At 61.1% G+C, this 18493-nt stretch overlaps 1 protein-coding gene across 1 annotated transcript in view; it reads right to left on the bottom strand.

Annotated features, from left to right (window-relative positions):
• The window catches only part of NBEAL2 (neurobeachin like 2), a 177130-nt gene that overhangs the window by 14022 nt on the left and 144615 nt on the right, over positions 1-18493 (bottom strand). Inside the window, 22 exon segments of the mRNA XM_054016766.1 lie at positions 765-882; positions 1057-1166; positions 1732-1862; positions 2756-2896; positions 3447-3571; positions 4991-5086; positions 5954-6061; positions 7053-7186; positions 7773-7930; positions 8848-8968; positions 9672-9796; positions 10520-10677; positions 10908-11057; positions 11834-12139; positions 12451-12588; positions 12955-13114; positions 14223-14401; positions 15717-16043; positions 16046-16148; positions 16360-16454; positions 17872-17957; positions 18260-18419. Coding sequence (XP_053872741.1) covers positions 765-882; positions 1057-1166; positions 1732-1862; positions 2756-2896; positions 3447-3571; positions 4991-5086; positions 5954-6061; positions 7053-7186; positions 7773-7930; positions 8848-8968; positions 9672-9796; positions 10520-10677; positions 10908-11057; positions 11834-12139; positions 12451-12588; positions 12955-13114; positions 14223-14401; positions 15717-16043; positions 16046-16148; positions 16360-16454; positions 17872-17957; positions 18260-18419 — 3229 coding nt within the window.

The raw sequence follows: 18493 nt of genomic DNA, 5'->3' as shown, positions 1-18493 counted from the left end.
AACATTGGAGATTGCGCTGCTCTGCCTTGCCAGAATTGTTTTGTTCTGGGAAAAGTTGGTTTTTGAAATTATTGTCCTGTTCTGTGGGTGAATAAGTATGTGTGAAATGTAAATAAATAACTAAAAAACACGCCAGTAAACTACAAAAGGGGGGTGAAGAAACAAGATGCCAGCGTCATCATCCTGAGACCCTGATGGCTGGACAAGAGTGCAGAGCGACGACCCTAAAGTGCAAGGGCATCCGCCCTAAATTAAGAACAGGATACGAAATAAGGAACTGGAAAATAGCTGTGAAAACCACATGCTAATGATGAAAAAGAAACTGCGAAAACAACTAGTTTGTGATCAATAATTCAAGCATGACACAGCAGGGTTCATAGGCGTACCTGAGGATTCACTGCTATAAAAGAGAGGTGAGAGTCGAGGGGCTTTGGGTTCGTCCTGCTAAGGCTTCCCCCGGATCATCGCGTCGCGATAGACAGAACCCGGCTCCTCCCTACCCGTGATCCATCTAGCTGGCCAGTAGATTGATCCGGACCCTGGACTGGTAACTAGAACATCGACTGGCAGGGCAGTGTGTGTGTTTATGTGAGCATATGCTAGCTGCTTTCCTACCGTATTCTTAATAAACACGGCGATTTGCCTTATCCCCTAAAAAAGATCCTGTGTGCTTCTTATAAGCTAACATGGGGAGCAAGAGAGGGGGGCGCTGTGAGTGACAGGCACTCACCAGGGAACCGCCCTGCCTGGCCGGTGCCTCTTACCCTCGTATGTGCAGTAATAGAAGACGTTGAGCGCCTCCACGGCGGCCGGGCCCCTCTGCTTGTACCCGAAGATCAGGTCGATCCACTCGTGGAGGTGGGCAGACACGTGCTCCGACTCCTGTTCCAGGGAGAGAAGGGGGACGTTCGGCACCATGGGGACACACCAGGCTGGGGACGCCCCAGTCGGTCTGGGCCGCCTCTTAGGGAACCCCAGGCCCCCGCCCTACAAGCTAGGGGAGCAGTGAGTTTGGCAGGCCAGGTGACGGCTTCGCGGAGCCCCCTGCCCACTTACCAGTGCTTTCCGGTGCTTGTGGACGAAATCCTCCGGGGATTTGGCCCACTTCGGGAGGACGACGTCGTTCACCTGGTCGTTTGACATCTGCAGACAGCCCAGGTCGAACCCTAGGGAAGGTGACACAGCAGAGTGGCTCACCATCCCTCGGCACGGGGTCCGACCAATGGCCCCCCAGCCCCGGGGCCAACACCGGCTCATGCTGGATGCTATAACCTTGCTGCCCGATGCTATAACCAAGCAGGGCGGGGAACCCTGAGGATCCCAGGAGATCACGAGCCAGCCGTGGCATGTCTGCCAGGCACCAGCTCCATGCAGGACGAAATTAGCTCCCCCGGAGCTCAGCCTGCGTCCCAGCTCTGTCTAGAGCCCAGTAACGATGTGCACAGAGCCCTGGGGCACCCAACATGCTCCAGCCCCCGCTGGCTTGGACACTCCACCCTGCATGAGCCAGTGAGCCCAGGCGCCAGCATGCCCAGTGGCTAGAGACAAGGACTGAGAGTCACTGCGACGATCGCGAGAGATCAACTAGAGTCACAGAACGCATCCTGCCCCTTAAATGGAGGCCCCAAGTAGGCACCTCCCCATGCCAACCCCAGCGCGCCTCTCTCCCCTGGCTCTAGAAGCAGGGCACTCTGGCCAGCCGTGCCGTGCTGCCCCAGGAGCTCCCGTTACCGTTCTGGTTCTCCAGGAAGTCTGTGAAATAGAAGAACTCCGGGATCAGCTCCTTCACGTCCACCGGGTTCTCCATGCGCGCCTGCCAGGCCGCGGGCACCGAGTGAAACTGGCGGTCTGAGCAGTCAAACCTGCCGGCAAGAGGGGTTGGCAAGAGAGTGAGGCTTGGTCTAGTGGCTTAAGGCACTGGGCTGGCATTCAGAAGAACCGGGACCTGAACTCAGCTCCACCACTGACCCTTCGCGTGTCTGTGCCGCAGCTCCCTAGCTCGAAGACGGAAGGGGCCTGACTGTCTCTTGCTAGATACCTGTCCAGCACCAAGCACCACACACCCCTGATCTCGGTGGGGGTTTCTAGGCACTAGAGCAACACAATCAATAACGCGTAGATTTTCCTGTCTTCCAGCGAGCTCCCGGGTTTACCATATGGTCTGAAGAAATCAGCCTCGTCAGTCAAATCACTGTGTCCCTAGCCCTCTCGCCTTCTTTGTGCCGGATAACGCTCCTGAGTCACCCAGCCACAGTGGGATACAGGGCTGGCCAAACCCTCTTTCTGCTTTATCAACTCAGAGGCCAGGCTCAGAATCGGCTCTACGACACTAATAAAGAATATCTAGCGCTTTCATCAGCAGATCTCCAAGCGCTTCACAGAGGCACCATCCCCACTGTACAGCTGGGGAAACTGAGGCACAGCACCGGGAAGCGACTTGCCCAAGGTCACCAGCAGAGCTAGGAATAAAACCCAGCTCTCCTGAGCCTGGAGATCTATTCACTAGGCCACACTTCCTTGCACAGACACACAGAAGGTAGGGAAGAGGCTCCTCCCTCACTCGGACGCAAGGAACATTTAAGAACGAGCCACGGGAAAGGATTCCCTCACCAGCGAGCGCTCAGGCTACGGATCAGTCTCCCAGGGGACAGTTAGAACGAGCGCGAGGGGAGGTGGCGATCCTGCGTTAGCAGGGCCTGGAGAAGCGAGCAGGACCGTCCTGCCACGCCGGTGCTAGCCCAGCCCCGGGACTCACCGGCCACTCTGCAACTGGATGTGAAGGGTGGTGAAGGGCTCGGTCCGGATCATGTAGTGCATGACGCCCGCCGCGTTGGAGTAGTGTGTGCCGTAGTGAAACTTGTCGATCATGCCCGTGGGGTCCTCAAAACTCTCGTACCTGGGGACAGAGAGGGGAGGGGAATGAACAGAGAGCGCCACCGAGACACAGACGGTGGGGGGGGGGGGGGAGGAGGAGGAGGAGGAAGGGAATCCCAGCGGTGAGGCCGGAGTGACTTGCAACGCAGCTCTTGCCTTGACCAGGCTGGTTTGCCGGCATGTGTTGCAATAGCCGGAGCGATTGCATCAGGAAGAGAAGAGGGCCTGAGAGGGCACAGCCTTCTTCCCAGCACGCCCCCACCCACCTTGCTGCTCGGCGGCCCAGGGCCTCTCTCCAGCCATGGAGCAGAGCGCAGGGTGAACTCCCCTGCCCATGCACCTCTCGGCCTTTTCTAGGCATGAGACGATTGCTCCGTCTCCACAGAGCAAATGGGAACGGGAGGCATCAGCGATCTGCCAGCCACCCGGGTCTCTAGGCCTTCGCTACCCCACGTGCTGGGGTCAGACTACTACATCCAGGGCACACCACTGGCTCTCGCCGGCCGCTGTGACGCTCCGATGTCAGCCCCTCTCCCCAGCCGCCAGTCCCAGAACCCGGGACGTGCACTCACTTCTCCTTCACGTCCTTGGCGTGTCTCTCGTTGGCCACCCCGATGGGTTTGGAGAGATCCCGGAAGACGTCCGGGTCGCTCAGGTCCAGCGTCTCGGAGACGTAGTCCTGCAGGATCCAAGGGAACTACGGAGGGGAGAGGCCAGTCAGATGCCTGCCAACTCCTTACCCGGCCCGGCCTGTCGCGGGGCCTTCAAACCCTAGTGCCGCCCACAGCCAGAGAGACAACAGGGGAGTGGCAGAATGGGCAGTTTTCCCCAGGAGCACAGGGCTAGTGTTAGCAGCCGTGCTTCTGGGGCAGGCTGGGTTGGCCCATTGGGCGTTCCAGACTCTTACAGGGGGAGACATTCTCGATCCACTGGGAGAGCTAGGAGGACACTATAAGTAGGAGCATTGCCAGCAGATCGAGGGACGTGATCATACCCTCTATTCGGCATTGGTGAGGCCTCATCTGGAGTATTGCGTCCAGTTTTGGCCCCTCCCACATTATAAGAAGGATGTGGAAAAATTGGAAAGAGTCCAGTGGAGGACAACAAAAATGATTAGGGGGCTGGAGCACATGACTTATAAGGAGAGGCTGAGGGAACTGGGATTGTTTAGTCTGCAGAAGAGAAGAATGAGGGGGGATTTGATAGCTGCTTTCAACTACCTGAAGGGGGGTTCCAAAGAGGATGGATCTAGACTGTTCTCAGTGGGAGCAGATAACAGAACAAGGAGTAATGGTCTCAAGTTGCAGTGGGGGAGGTCTAGGTTGGATATTAGGAAAAACTTTTTCACTAGGAGGGTGGTGAAGCACTGGAATGGGTTCCCTAGGGAGGTGGTGGAATCTCCTTCCTTAGAGGTTTTTAAGGTCAGGCTTGACAAAGCCCTGGCTGGGATGATTTAGTTGGGGAATGGTCCTGCTTTGAGCAGGGGGTTGGACTAGATACCTCCTGAGGTCCCTTCCAACCCTGATCTTCTAGGGCTGAGCTCTGCATTACAAGGGGGTGAGGCTGGGCAGCTCTAATTTTACTCTCCCCCCCCACAGCAGGTAAGGTCATATCTATAGGTTCGTACAGCCCCTAGCGCAAAGACGCCCCCACCCGGCTGGCCTGTAGATGCCACCCCACCGCAGCTGTGATCTAAAGGGTTCTGACAGGACCGATCAATGCAGGCGCAGTACAGGTGGTCAGCAGCACCACTGGGTGCTAGAGACGGCTGGGAGAGACCTAGCACCCGCTGGGCTCTATCGCGCTTCGTTAGCCAATCATTAACGCCTCGACCAATCCCTTCATAACCCTGTGGAAAGCACACAGGGAGCGTCCCTGCAACGTGAAGGGTGGCTGGCAAATAACCTGTCACCAGGCTAGTGAGAGTCGGACTCGGGCCGAGGCCATGCTGCCGGCCCCGGGAGGGAGCATGGAGACCAGACGACTACCCCGGAAGGAATGTCGGGGGGCGCTCTGAGCATCCCGTCTCCGTTCACCCACTGGTCCCAGGACAGACCGCTGACTGCGGCTCTGGGCGGAGGAAGGCTGAGGGGAAGGGCCCGGCGGGCATGCTCACCACGGGGTACTGCGACAGGTCGTTGTAGGTGCGCCCCGCGATCGTGTTCAGCTGCATCAGGTACTCGAAGTTGGAGATCTCCCTGTAGACCCATTTCTGAAACAGACATGGCGGGGCTGAAACAGGCTCTGCGGACGGCAGGGGCAGGGGGGGCAGCCCTGGCTGGATGAGCGGGAGGGGAGTCGCTGCATGGGGGGCTGGCATAGGGTGACCATATTTTCCAAAAGAGAAAACGGGACACCCCATAGGGCCAGCCCAAGGCCCCCTCTCACCCATCCCATGGGTCAGCCCAAGCCCCCTGCCACCCACCCATACAGGGCAAGTCCGGAGCAGACTCTGCAGGGAGGGGGCTGGGAGAGAACCCTCTCGGGGAGCAGCACAGACACAGGCTGCTAGAAAGAGTCAGGCTTCCCCAGGGAAACTCACCCAATGGATTCTCCCCACCCCGCCGTCACACCCCAGTGGCCTGCACCTGCGGGAGGCCATGCTAGCAGCAGCCCACACCTGGGCTCCCCCTCGGGCTATTTAACCCCTCAGGTGCCCACTCTGCCCCGGAGCACAATGACCCGCTGGAGTGTGACCCCGCAGGGGGCGGCACTCACTTTCCCCCTGCGACACCCTGAGCGACCCAAGCCCAAGTGCTCCATCTCCCAGCGAGCCAGGGCCGGGCCTCTCCCGTTGCAGGGCTGGGCTCACGGCCCGGACCACGCCCTGAATAAAGTGCCAGCCCAGATGCATCTCAGAACCATGACCCAGCTGGGCACAGCTGACAAGCCCTGCTCCCAGGGGTCCAGGGATGGGACAGAAGGGTGGACCCTGGGAGCTCTGACAGAGCCGGGAGGCTGGGGGGAGTTTGCCCGGCACTCTGCCTGGCTACGAGGCAGCCCCGACGGACACACTCCGCTCTCGAGGAGAGAGAGATGAAGCGGGGGGGAGGTGGCTGGAAGAAGATGCTAACGGCACCTGAGTCAGTCCTGAGGCCTTCAGCAGCTCCTGGGGTGACCGGCTGCCGAAGTAGATCTGGTTGGGCGGGCGCAGGCCCAGAATACAGGAATACACCTTATTTCTAACCTGCTGGGACAAAACCAGGTGCATGAAGCATTCAGGGGAGCACACGTCCAGCATCCAGCCTGCCCTTGAACAAGGCTTTGCATTGCTAGAGCACCTCTCCCCCAGGGCCTCAAAGCACCTGCCCCAGGGGGTGAGGGATCAGGCTCTATCTCCATTTTACAGATGGGGAAACTGAGGCACAGAGGGGCGGTGACTTGCCCCGGTCAGACACTGGAAGTCGACAGAATCCAGCTCTCCCGATGCCCTGCTCTAGCAAAGACAACCATGCCTCTCCGTGAGATCTGGCCTGCTTTTCCAGTAGGGGGGGCAGTAGGGGCTGGGACGGCCCTACATGGACAAACCGCGTGAAAGAGACAGCCGTCCAAGGGTCAGCCTCCCCGGTGTAAATCAGCAATGAAATCAAGGGCCCCACGCTGATTTACATCAGCAAAAGAGCCGGTCTAAGGAATTCAATCCTAAATCAAACGCATGTGCAATTCCCTTCTTAACAAGGCTCCGGAACACGCTGGCCGGGCGCGGCTCCCCTGATTTCTCCATGCGGGGATGGGGGCTGGAAAAGCTGGGAGTGCTACGGGATCACCCCCCCCCCCTCCATCCCAGTACCATACCACCCTTCTCCTGGCTGAGCTCCGCCCACTTTAGAAGCTCTGTATGAAGAGCCACTTTGCCCATCACCCTGCGTCAGGCCTCTTGCACCAGCGACGCTCGACTTCCTGTCTTATCCCCCACTCCGATCAAAGCCCCCCCGCCCCGTTTGAATTCAGGTCACTGGAGCACGATTCCTCAGATGGCAACGTGCCCCAGGCTCTGACCACACGGGGCCAAGACCTTGCTTTGGGTCTCCAACATAGTCCCATCGGCAGCCCAGCGCCTCCCAGGGGTCTGGGCTGGGCACCAACGCTCCAGGAAGGGTGCCACTGGCTTCCCAAGAGAAGCGGGGGCAGCTCCCGGGGCTGGGTAGTGGCCCCTGTCTAGGAGAGCAGAGGCGAACCTTCTTCCTGAAGTTGACAAAGTAGTTGGCCTGGTCGATGAAGAAGAACTCCAGCGCTGACCGGCGGAGGTTGTAACGGCGGAGGTGCACTTCCCGGAGCTGAGACAGGGGGCGCTTGAAGTCATAACCGATCCCTGGGGAAAGGGCAGAAGGCAGGCCAGCTGTTACTCCCCATCCTATACCCAGGTACCTCCGTGTACAGCTCCCAGCGCCGCGGGGGCCACCCTGATCCTAGACACTGACCCATCTCAGCCAGCAATTGTCACACCGGGGAGACCCAGCGTAGGCTTCCAGGCTCTGGGTAGCGGCCAGCCCTCACCCGGTCCCCAACGTCACATCTCGGGTCTGAGCTCAGCGCTGGGCTAACCTCCAAGCCAAGCTAGCCTCGAGGTTAAGGCACTGGACTGGGACTCAGGAGATCTGGGCTCAATTCCCAGCTGCACCATAGACTCCCAGCATGCCCTGGAGCAAGTCACTTAACCCCCGTGTCTCAGTTTCCCATCTTCTGCCTGAGTCCCCTTCATCCGTGAGGTCTTCAGGCAGGGACATCCAGCACCTAGCAGCATGGGCCAATAGGTGCTACTCTCATGCAATGCTAGTAACGAGATTAACGAGTAATCTGACAGCAGCACGGCAGGGAGAGGATGGGGCGGGCAGCCTCCGGTATCAGAGGCTGCGACGCAGGGCAGGAGACAGGCGGGCATGGGCAAGCTCCGGTACCTTCCTCCGTCTCCTCCTTCTCGCTGCTGCAGTCGTAAAAGTAGACGTGCTGCGTGGTGACCTCCAGCCGGCCCTGGATCACAGCCACGATGGTGATGAGCTCGCAGTCCTCGGAGATCACCAGCTTCTCCCTCTGGCTCTGTTCTTTGGGTTCAGCCCTGGAAGAGATCGGGGCAGCATAGCACTGATGAATACGATGTCCCGCCTGCGCGCACCCCTCTTACGGCCCACGGCCTCCATCCCTGCACACAGCTGTCCAATACGGAGCGTGGGACTGGCTGGTTAGAGAACAGAGGCCGCCTTTAGCGTCCCATGCTGGCCTGGGCCGTACGCCCCACCGCGTGCTCTGCTCCCAGCAATGGTAGCAGATATCTAGGCGCCCACTGGCCTTACCATGACGCTCTCTGCTGCTCAGCCAATCCTGGGCAGCTTGGCGACTCTCCCTGCACCCTCGCCAGGGAAAAACCTACCATCTTCCAGGAATACCAGCTTGAGTGGTGTGCAGAGCGCCTCTGGCCACTGCAGTCCCAAGAAGGAACTGGGAGGGGTCTGCACTTGTTAGCTGGGAGAAGGGTGAGATGGGGCCAGGGCCCAGGCAGGCGAAGGGGGATGGATGGCTCGGGGAACATGGAAGAGGATATAGTGCCTCTCACCTCTTCCAACTATACTGTGCTAGTGGCCAGAGGTCCCAGTCAGGATCGGGGCCCTGCTCTACTAGACATGGGGGGATGTGGTCTCTGCCCCACACTGCTCACAATGTAAAGGCTGCGGGTTCAAATCCCACCTGTGACAGTCCCGGACCAAGAGCGGTTACTGGGCGATGGCTGTTCGAAGGCCGTGACTGGCCCCCTGTTGATGATCTCAGCAGAAAAGCCACAGACTATTGGCCGGGAAGTCCGAACTGCCCCCTCCCCGAGAAGGGGACCAAGTGGGGTGACCCCGAGACACACGGGCAGACTCAGATGCAAGCCTCCGAGGCAACGTATCCCTCCCACTGCAGGACACGCTTCGTTCCTGTGCCCTGCAAGGGCCCGAACGGCAACCCAGGGCATGGACCCGCCCGGGAGAGACTCACTGATTGTCCAAGAACTCGAGGTCTTCCTCCGCCAGCTGATCATCCTCCAGCTCGCTCACCTTCGCCTCCTTGGCCACGGCCAGCGGCAGAGGCTCCGCAGGGGTGTAAGAATGATCCGCGCCTGAAACGGACGGAGACTAAACTGGAGACGCCAGGCTGAGCATGGCTCCTGAACAGTCACCCTGGGGCTCTGCGGCTGAGGGGCCCTGATCTAGGTTTTATTTCCGCAGGCAGAGGTGGGGTCAGGCCTCACTCCCTCCAAAATGTACATTAAATCCCTCTACGTGAAAATGTAACCCAGGCCCGCTCGGTGTGGCGCTCTGTCCCCCTCTAGTGGCACCTACGTGACCCAGGCCCGCTCGGTGTGGCGCACTGTCCCCCTCTAGTGGCACCTACGTAACCCAGGCCCGCTCGGTGTGGCGCACTGTCCCCCTCTAGTGGCACCTACGTAACCCAGGCCCGCTCGGTGTGGCGCTCTGTCCCCCTCTAGTGGCACCTACGTAACCCAGGCCCGCTCGGTGTGGCGCACTGTCCCCCTCTAGTGGCACCTATGTAACCCAGGCCCGCTCGGTATGGCACTCTGTCCCCCTCTAGTGGAACCTAGCCCAGCTACAGATCGAAGAGCCTGCTACAACCTTGCCAAAGAGGCAGTTGGCTTTTAGCTCATGCAGTAGAGGCTCATACACTAAGCTTAAGAGGTCCCAGGTTCGATCCCACCCATGGGGTCTGCCGGCGTCACAGCTGTCTGCACATCAGTAAGCTGGCAGAGCCAAGCTCTGACCCAAGCACACGGGCCCCTTCCCCATGCCGCGAGCCCCGCTCACCTAGGTTGTCCCGGAGGGCACTAGCCTCCATGTGGCGGTCGAAGTGATAGTTGGGGACCAGCTTCAGCCTCATTCTGGAGTAGGTCTCGGCACTCGACAGCTTCCAGCGAATCTCTGGGGGGTTTCTGCGGGGGAGGGGGAGAGAGAAGTGAGCCCCGAGCACCCCAAAGCTGGGAACTGGACAGGGGGCAGCTGGAGTCAGCATGAGGCAATGCCACCTGATCCACAGAACAGCCTGGGCTCACGAGGCGTTGGCTGAGGGAGCCCCCCCTTGCTGCAGGGACTACGAGGACTGTAGACCGAGCAGAGGACCTGCCGGACCAGGGCCCATCCGCCTCCGAGAGCGGCCACAGGGGAGTTTCTACCACACCCCATCAGCCTGGGAGCCACGGGGCAGAGAGGAGGAGGCAGTGTGAAACTAGCCCGGTGGAGAGGGGCACAGAAAACGTGGGAGGGCCAGGAACAGCTGTAAGCCACACTGCCTGGTTCCACTGGGAGAGGCGTGGCTTTGCCACAGCGGGCGGGGCTAACACCTGGGCTCTTTCTTTTCTGTCTGACTTCGGTCAGTCTTCCGGCGGCCGGCCCACAAGCGGGCAGGGCACAGCGGGACATGGCCGCGGCACACTCCGGGGCTCTGAAATCGCCCCCCGCCGTGGGAACTGCCCCCCGTGAGGGGCAGGAAGCCAGGGTAGGATCACGGCACGGGATTCCTGGGGGGGACAACAACGATACTCCTAACCCCGGAGGATCCAGCAGCCCCAACCGTGGGCTGCCCCATAAGCGCTGAGCTGGAGGGGGCCCTGGGTAGCATCCCCTCCCCCTGCCCAAAGGGAGCGCTATCTCCTGACCGGTCGGCCCAGGCGGAGCGCTGCGAGGTCAGCAGGCGGTGCAGGGCTTTCCACTGCTTCAGGACGCCGCTGTGGTGGTTGTTGATCTGCTTCAGGACGTTCACGTGCCGGATGTGCTCGTACCTGGAGCGCTTCATCACTGGTTCCAGAATCAGGTCCTGGCGGGGGCAGAGAATGAGGCGGGACTGTGGGGCGGGGCGGGCAGGAATGGGGGCAACCACCCGGATCTCCCCCGGGAGGAAACTGCGCAGCAGAGATTAGGGTTTTGCGGAAAGACGTGCCAGGAGGAGACACCCCGCACGGACCAGTTCAGCCCCGCCCGAGGCATCGACTGGACAACAGCTGTGTGTGTGTTTGTGTGTGTTTTCAAACAGCTGAGCGCCCGTACCTGGAACTTCTTCCTGCTCTCCTCTTTCTCCCGCTCCCTGCGCAGGGAGCTGCTCATCAAGGCATCGTAGCAGGAGTTCCAGAAATTGGACATGTGGTCGTGACTCTTGGCGAACGTGTCGATTTCAAACTGCGCCATCATGGGCTGTACCTGCCAAGGGGATGCAGGGGAGAGAGCCCTTGAACGGCGGCGGCCCGGATGGGCGGGCGAGGACATATTTTCGGGGACGCTGCCTTAGAACAGGGCGAGGTCTAGCAGCGAGTGTGCAGGACTGGGAGGCCAGGAACTCCCAGCTGAGGTGTGGATTTCGCTGCATGACCCTGGGTAGGTCATATGATCCCTGCCTCAGTTTCCCCATCTGTAATCTACTCTTCAGGTGACTGCATCCCCTCTCCCACTCCCCCCAAAAAATCACTGCAGGGTCTGAGCACTTTATCCCCAACTCCCTGGCAAGCTACATAAATACCGTTCCCCCCCTCCCCCATTTACCATACGGGGCGAGTGAGGCAGGTGTAACGGGACTTGGCTCAGGCAGTCTCAGAGCTGGGACAGCTCCTAGCCCTGCTCAGACCCAGCTCAGCTCTCTGGCCGTTCAGATCTTCTGTGCCCACAGCCAGCCCCGCTGGGCACCCTCCCACCCCGCCCCGCCCATGCCCACGCCCACTCTCCCAACAACCCCCTCCCCTCGGTTCAGAGCTTGGCTGTCGGCATCCGTGGCTGAGCGTGTCAACCGAAGCGTCTCCCCACGGACACGCACAGCACCACAGCCAGAGACAGGGACAGAGCCCACGTCTGACGCAGCCACGCGGCCGAGCGTCCCGCGGGGACACATGGAGACAGGAAATGCGTCCAGGGCCCCGTCTGATGCGTGTTCCCCCCCACTCTATCCGCTCAGTGCCCCACCCCCCGGTCTCGGCGGCACCCACGTGCTTCTCGATGAAGGCCCTCCACTCGGGGGTGGTGCAGAAGAGCTGGAAGTCCTCGTAGAAGGTGGGGCTGCCGTTGGTGGGGGGCAGCGAGGGCAGCCAGCGCTGCAGCTGCAGCGTGTCGTAGCACTGGTCCAGCAGCGTGCGGATGATGGGCAGGAGCCAGGAGAAGGCCTCCGACTTGGGGTGCAGCGCGCGGCTCAGGGGGCTCTCCAGCTTGCCCAGCAGGTAGCAGGCCTCCTCCTCCTTGGGGGCCGAGGCCGTCTGGAGCAGGCCGTGGAGCTTGACGTAGGCCAGCGAGTGCAGCTGCTGGGCACAAGGGGCGGGGGGGGGAGGGGCAGGGGAGAGGCTGTTACACCCCAGGCTCATCCCAGCATGGGGGAGAGGGGGAACTACTACGGTTTTCGGGCCCTCAGATCCTCTTCCCTGCCCCCCGCCCGATCCCTCCCCTTCCCGGCTGCTCCCTTCCCCTGGCCAGCTGATACAGCCCCCCACTTCCCTTCAGAGCCCAGCCCCGCCCCGCAGAGAGAAGGGGAGCCCTCAGGGTGCCCCAAACGAGGCCAGTCGGGGTCCCCAGCCTCCTGGGCCTTGGAGGCGCTGCCCCCGGGCCGGCTCACCTGCGCCTCCTCCAGCCCGCTGTACCCGACGAGGACACGCAGGCCGATCTGAGCCATCTCCTTCAGGTCCGAGGTCCCGTTGGCCAAGTGGTACCACACCCCCAGCTTGTCCAGCAGGCTGTTCACCCCCTCGTAGATCTGCAGCCACAGGAAGGGCAGAGTGACCCCTCCCGGCAAGGACAGCGACGGAGCTCCCCCTCCCAGCCCCCGCGCTTTGCTTCCCCGGCCTACGGGAACGGGCATCGTCCAGGGGGGCTGCGCCTGAAGCCCAGGCTGGGGTATTTAACGGGGGAAACCAGCTGCAAAGCAGTGACCCCAAAAGGAGGGCAGCCAATGAATCGCAGCAGGCGGGAAAGAGAGAGACCCACGGCTCTCCTGCGGCTGTCACGGCAGCACACGTCCAGCAGCCGACGAGCCCCCTGCACGGCAGCACTCCGCTACTCCAGGGAGCGGAGCGGCAAGACCACCTTCCCCCCCCAGGCCCGCCAGGGCACCTGCGCGGACCTTCTCGCTCCACAGCGCCTGGTTGTTGTGTCCCTCGGAAAACAAGAAGTCCTGGAGAAGTCTCAGCAACTTGAGTACGTTCTGGGTGAGGCTGGGCAGAGTGGCCGGGGCCGACTCCTTGATGTCCGTGAAGGCTGATTCCAACATCATCTCCAGGAGGCTGCGAGAGAGACAGGGAGTGTGTGTGTGTGCGCGCGGGTCAGGCATCCGATGGCACCGCCTGCTCTAGAGAATAACCCACTCATCCTCCCGCGCCGAGCGGGGGACTCCAGGTATCCCCAGACGCTACGCACGCTGCTAGCAGCTGCCGGATAGCGTGTTGGTCACGCAGCCTCTCTCTCTTCGGGATCCCCATTCATATAGTCTCTGAGCGGTTCAAAATCCTCCACCCTCTGCCTGGTATTACAGATGGGAGGGCTAAGGGACATGCCCAAGGTCCCACAGGCAGGCGGCGGCAGAGGTGGGAACTGAACTCACGTCTCACAAGTCCCAGGCTGGCAAACCAGCCGCGGGAAGCAGGTGCCCAAGACCAAAGTTTCTCTGCAAAGCACCCGTCCCACCGGGGAGCGTTTCAGGGGCACGCGCTCTGCAGCGCCCCAACCCGGGATTACCCTGGGCTCTGACACTCATGAACCGGCTGGGAAGCTCCTTATTTCAAGGAGACAGAGGGGCATCTGTACAGGGGAAAAGCCACTAACCCAAGTGTAATGCATTTGGGGAGTGGGGCGGGGCCTACTCCTGATGTGTGTGGGGACATCATGAAATGCAGCCCACTTGTCAGACACATGGGATGCCCAAGACTGGATGATAAAGGACAGGTCAGGAGGGAGGGGGCACTGGCAGAGCTGGAGCGGGCGAGGGCCACAGCTGGGATCGCAGGGGGCTGTGGGTCTGGAGCGAGGGGCCCAGTCCCGGCTGGGCATGCAGGGCTGTGACGGCGTGAGCCTGCTGGCTGGGAGCAAAGGACATGGGCTGGGCATGGGGGCGCAGGGCTGGACAAGCAGGTGGTTACTAGCCAGGACAGCTACCTTGGGTAACGAATGCGTCCCTTTCACAGGCCCACGCCCTCCACGGTGAAAATGGGGGAGAGAAACGGGCAGGTGTGGGGGCGGGGAAGGACTCTGGCTGTGTAGGGGTAAAATGAAGCAGCTCCATTGGCCGACATATGGGCCCAATTCTGATCCTATTTCTCCACCTCCCAACCCCCTCCCCCAAGCTGGCCAGAACCCAGCAGGCGGGAGCAGGCTGGCCGCTCTACCAGCACCCACCTGCGCTTGATCTCGTCCGGTGGCCGCACCAGCTCGCAGGCTGTGCCCAGCTTGGTGAGGACAGAGAAGACCTGCCCGCGCTCCTTCCAGGCCGCATCATCCCAGCCCTCCACCCCGCGCCAGGTCACCGAGAAGATGATGTTGGTCAGCAGGTTGCACAGCTCCTCCTCTGGCGTTTGCTGAGATGGGGGGAGAGCCAGAAAACACACGCTGATCTGAGCAGCTGGTCTGCTCCCCATGGGCTTCTCCTAAAGGGGATGGCTGACGCAGTGCCCCCTGGTGGAGACAAGTGCCCTGCTCAGACATGATGGGGGTGGGATTTGGAGTGGGGCGTCTGGGGACAGAGTGCTCTGACTCAAGGATCTCTTGATGCCAACTGGCAGAGGGCACCGGGGGCACAGGGATTCTCTGGGTCCAGTGCGTTCCTATGTAGATAGCGAAGAGTGTCATGTACAACCTCCGTCACACCGGGCAGCAGAACCTTTGGGAACCGTGGGTGCAGATAACACGAAGGAGACGTGTGTCTAGACAGGAACGTTTGTTCTTAAAGACTTGGCGTTAACGGACACGTCTTAAGACGGGTCCCACTGGAGCGAAGAGACTTCGCTCCCTGCCTTACTGTTGCATTCTGTGCATCTCGGAGCGGGTGGCTGTTTGCACAGAATCAAATGCTGATGAAGAGACGGTGGGGACTTGAGGGGAAAAAATTAACAGGAAGGGGTGAACGGCGGGGAGCGGGGAGAACCTGGTTTACAGGTGAACAACAAAAGGCTGGTCTTAGTGCATCTAGGGGTGCAGGGAAACCCTGGCCGCCTCCATCTGGGGAGGCCAGCTGCCAGTGGGCATGGTCTTGTACGGTGACCGGATGTCCCCATGTTATAGGGACAGTCCCGATATTTGGGGCTTTTTCTTATATAGGTGCCCATTACCCCCCCACCCCCATCCCAATTTTTCACACTTGCTGTCTGGTCACCCTACGGTCTTGTGAAAGGCGGGTGTCGGTAAAAGGTGCTGCAAGGAGGACTGGGCGGTGAGCAGAACTTTCTTAGATGGGGGGCATCCGGTTAGTGGAACATGGGCTCCAGCAGGCATGTTTTACGGCTCACCCTGTGTTTCCGCTGTTTCTGCGGGCTACCACCTAAATCCCTGCTCTGGGGTAAATCTGCTCCCGCTTGCGATCTGTTCCTAGAGAAAGCAGCGCCGTGCATGACGCAGAGCTGCGTTCTACGGTGGGACTAGTAACCGGGCTGGGCTTTGGGGACAGCAGGGCCGGTAATTCTGAGAGCATCCAGTGGGCCAGACATCGCAGGGGGACATTCGGGGGTTGGCATGTGCCTACTGCTAGCGGCAAAGGGACGACACCAAGCCTAGGAGAGAAGCAAACCCCTCCTACTACAGACAGCGGCACCATCGCTCATCCACTGCTGCCAGCTCCCCTCTGGGCCGCAGCGGGAGAGCGGCTCCTTTGCCGGCCCTCGGGGGGCAGCACCTTACCTGGGGGTTACTGGTATTGGAGACGTCGTCACTGGCCAGCGTCTCCTGGTAGCTGCTTTCGTCCAGGACGTTGGAGAGGCTGGAGCTTTTGCGAGCCCGCATGCCCGGGAAAGGTTTGAAGTACTCCAGAGGGGAGGGGGTCCCCGGCAAGCTCCCCGGTGTCTGGTTGCCGCTCTCCACCGTGGCGGTGGAGCAGGTGCTGGCCAGGTCGAGGCCGAGGTCGAAGGGCGACATGCAGAAGGGCGAGAGCGGGTGGTAGATGCTGTCGAACTGGAGGGCGTCGGCGGAGGGGGCCTCCCCCTGGCCGGGGATGTCGATAGTGTTGGAGGAGGAGGAGTGGCTGGTGCGGTCCGAGGAGTCGAAGGATTTGAAGTTATAGGAACGGAAGGGCTTGGAGCCGCCGGTCGGGGAGACAGAGTGGTCCGAGAAGCCCTCGGAAAGCTCGTGGTCGGAGGCCTCGAACCCCATTGGCAGGAAGACGTCCAGGTCCTGAAGGTCTGCTAGGGCAGGGCTGGCGCTGTCCAGCTGCTCCTTTCCAGGCTCAGTGCCCAACTCCCTGCCCGCGTGCTCCAAGAACTTCAGGAAGCCGAGGCAGCCCCCGTTGGCGGAGCCGCTCAGGCTGTGCTGGCGGGACTCGTACGACTCCTTGACGTACAGCTTGGTGAGCGTGTCCTGCCAGCCGGCCAGCTTCGCCAGCTGCCTCACCATGTCGTGCTGGGAGTAGATCAGGTGGAAGAGCTGCAGGCGGGGAGAGGACAGAACGGGGCACGTCACGGACCAGCGTGGCCGAGCAGATCTGTTCCCACTCCCTGTGCCCGCCAGAGGGGGAGGAGTTTGGCACTAGCGCCAGGGCGCTCAGCTGCACAATCCACTCGCCCGCCTTTACTGGGGCAAATGAGGATTCGCCCAATGTCCACCAGTGACTAGCCCTCAAGGATCGGGCAAGGCTGGGTTAAAGGGAGCTGGGCCTGTCTACTGCTTCCCGCATTCCTCAAGACGGCAGCACCGCTGGGTAGGGAAACCCTCCTTAAAGGGCCCCACGTGCGGTCGGAAACGGGGTCACGCCTGCCGCTCAGCCCAGAAATCAGGGCTCCCACATCTGCATCCCCCATGCTCTGCGCTGGCCTCGCTCCAGCAGCGAGGATGCAACGGCCTGAGCCGTGCCTGCAGTCCTCGAGCAGAGCTCCGTTCACCTCACTAGGTACTTGTACGGCCCCATCAGTGCTGCATCCAAGTATCTGCTCAGACACCCACGGGGCCGAATCCCTCCCCAACCCCAGATCTGGCGAGCAGCTGAAACCCGTCCAGCAGAGACCAAGAGCCACCGTCGGGATGCGTTCAGCCCTTCGGTTCCTCCATCCCTTTGCGGCCGCACGCTGGGGACGGGTCTGAGTTCCGGGACAGCGACGTCAAGGGAGGCTGAAAGCCTTTGATCACGCTGAGCCGGATCTCTGTCAGCTCGGCGGCTCCTTCCCCGGCCAGCCCATCTCGTGAGACCGGCTGGCCGGCTGCCTCAAAGGGTCTCCATGCCTGCCAGCCACTCAGCTGGCTTCCCGCCCCATGTGGCTCCAAGCTCTTACTAATCAGCATCTCTCCCCACCTTCCACTCTTGGGAGAGAAGTGGGGAGAGGGGGTTACGCCTGGCTCCACTGAGCACAGTCACTCAGGACCGCAGCGTGCGAGGGATCTAGGGACACCAGCAACCCGGCTGCAAACAATGGGGGATGGAATAGGGTGTCTGCATTTAGCCCTGGAGACGGGCGGCGTTGGTCTGTCTATGGAACAAGGGCAGCTCACGGCCCTGCCAATATGCCCCTGCCCAAGAGGACAAGATGGGAGGTCAGCCTGCAGGTGCGTCTGCTCGGGTCACAGGCTGCATTGCCAATCGGTGTGAGATGGAGCAGTGCCTTAGTGACAGACGCCAGCTCCTGAGGATGCCCAGCCGCCTTCGGAGGGCAACAGCTTCCAGGGACATGGGGCCCAGAGGGCATGTCAAGAGACAGAACCAGCTGACTTGGGAACCTGATGGGTTAATGCACCAGGCCCGAGTTTGAGCCCATCTGGGGCTGTACACGCAGGGAGTGACATGGACTCGTCTCTCTGCAAGAGTGCACGATCAGGGAAACCTGCAGAACTCCCCGCCGGACAGCCCTACCTTCCGGCAGGTATCCAGCCTGACCGCCAGCTCCGCCCGGTGGGACAGGTACACCACGGCCATCAGGTCCTTGTAGCTGGGAGAGTCTGCGGGGATGAGAAGCAAGAACGGGCGTGGGATGCAGCCCTGCGGCGCACTGACCTTAACGGACCCTTCTCCGGCTACAGCGCAGCCTGCCTTCCGTGGAGACTGGCGGCTGCTCCGAGCCAGCCCGGCCCAGACACTCCCCCACACTTCGCTGGGGAAGGGGGGTTCAGCATGGGATCCCAGGTCTGAAACAGATGGCTGACCCCCGGCTCCATAAATCCCAGGCTCTCTTTAGCAACACGCCCCCTAAGCCACGTGGCTGTAGCGCGGCAGGGCCACGGCCTCGAGGCAGGCGCTGTACCTGAGCCCAGGACCTGCTCCAGGAGACACCGGAAGAGCAGCATGGACACCGGGGTGTCATTCAGATACGATATGAGCCCTTGGTAGCCGACGTCCTTGAGCTTCAGGCGGTACTTGCTGCGCTCGTGCGCCTTCTCGTATTTCAGCATCTTGTACAGGACCTGCGGGAGGGAGAGTGCCGGCCTTAGGGACGGGGCTTGGCGGGAGCCACCACGGGCCTGGGGCTGGAGGCCAG

This window comes from Malaclemys terrapin, chromosome 2 (genome assembly GCF_027887155.1).
Source record: "Malaclemys terrapin pileata isolate rMalTer1 chromosome 2, rMalTer1.hap1, whole genome shotgun sequence".
Taxonomy (NCBI): Eukaryota; Metazoa; Chordata; order Testudines; family Emydidae; genus Malaclemys; species Malaclemys terrapin.
Note: the sequence above shows the minus strand (reverse complement) of the source record. Positions and strands in the feature narration are given on the sequence as shown.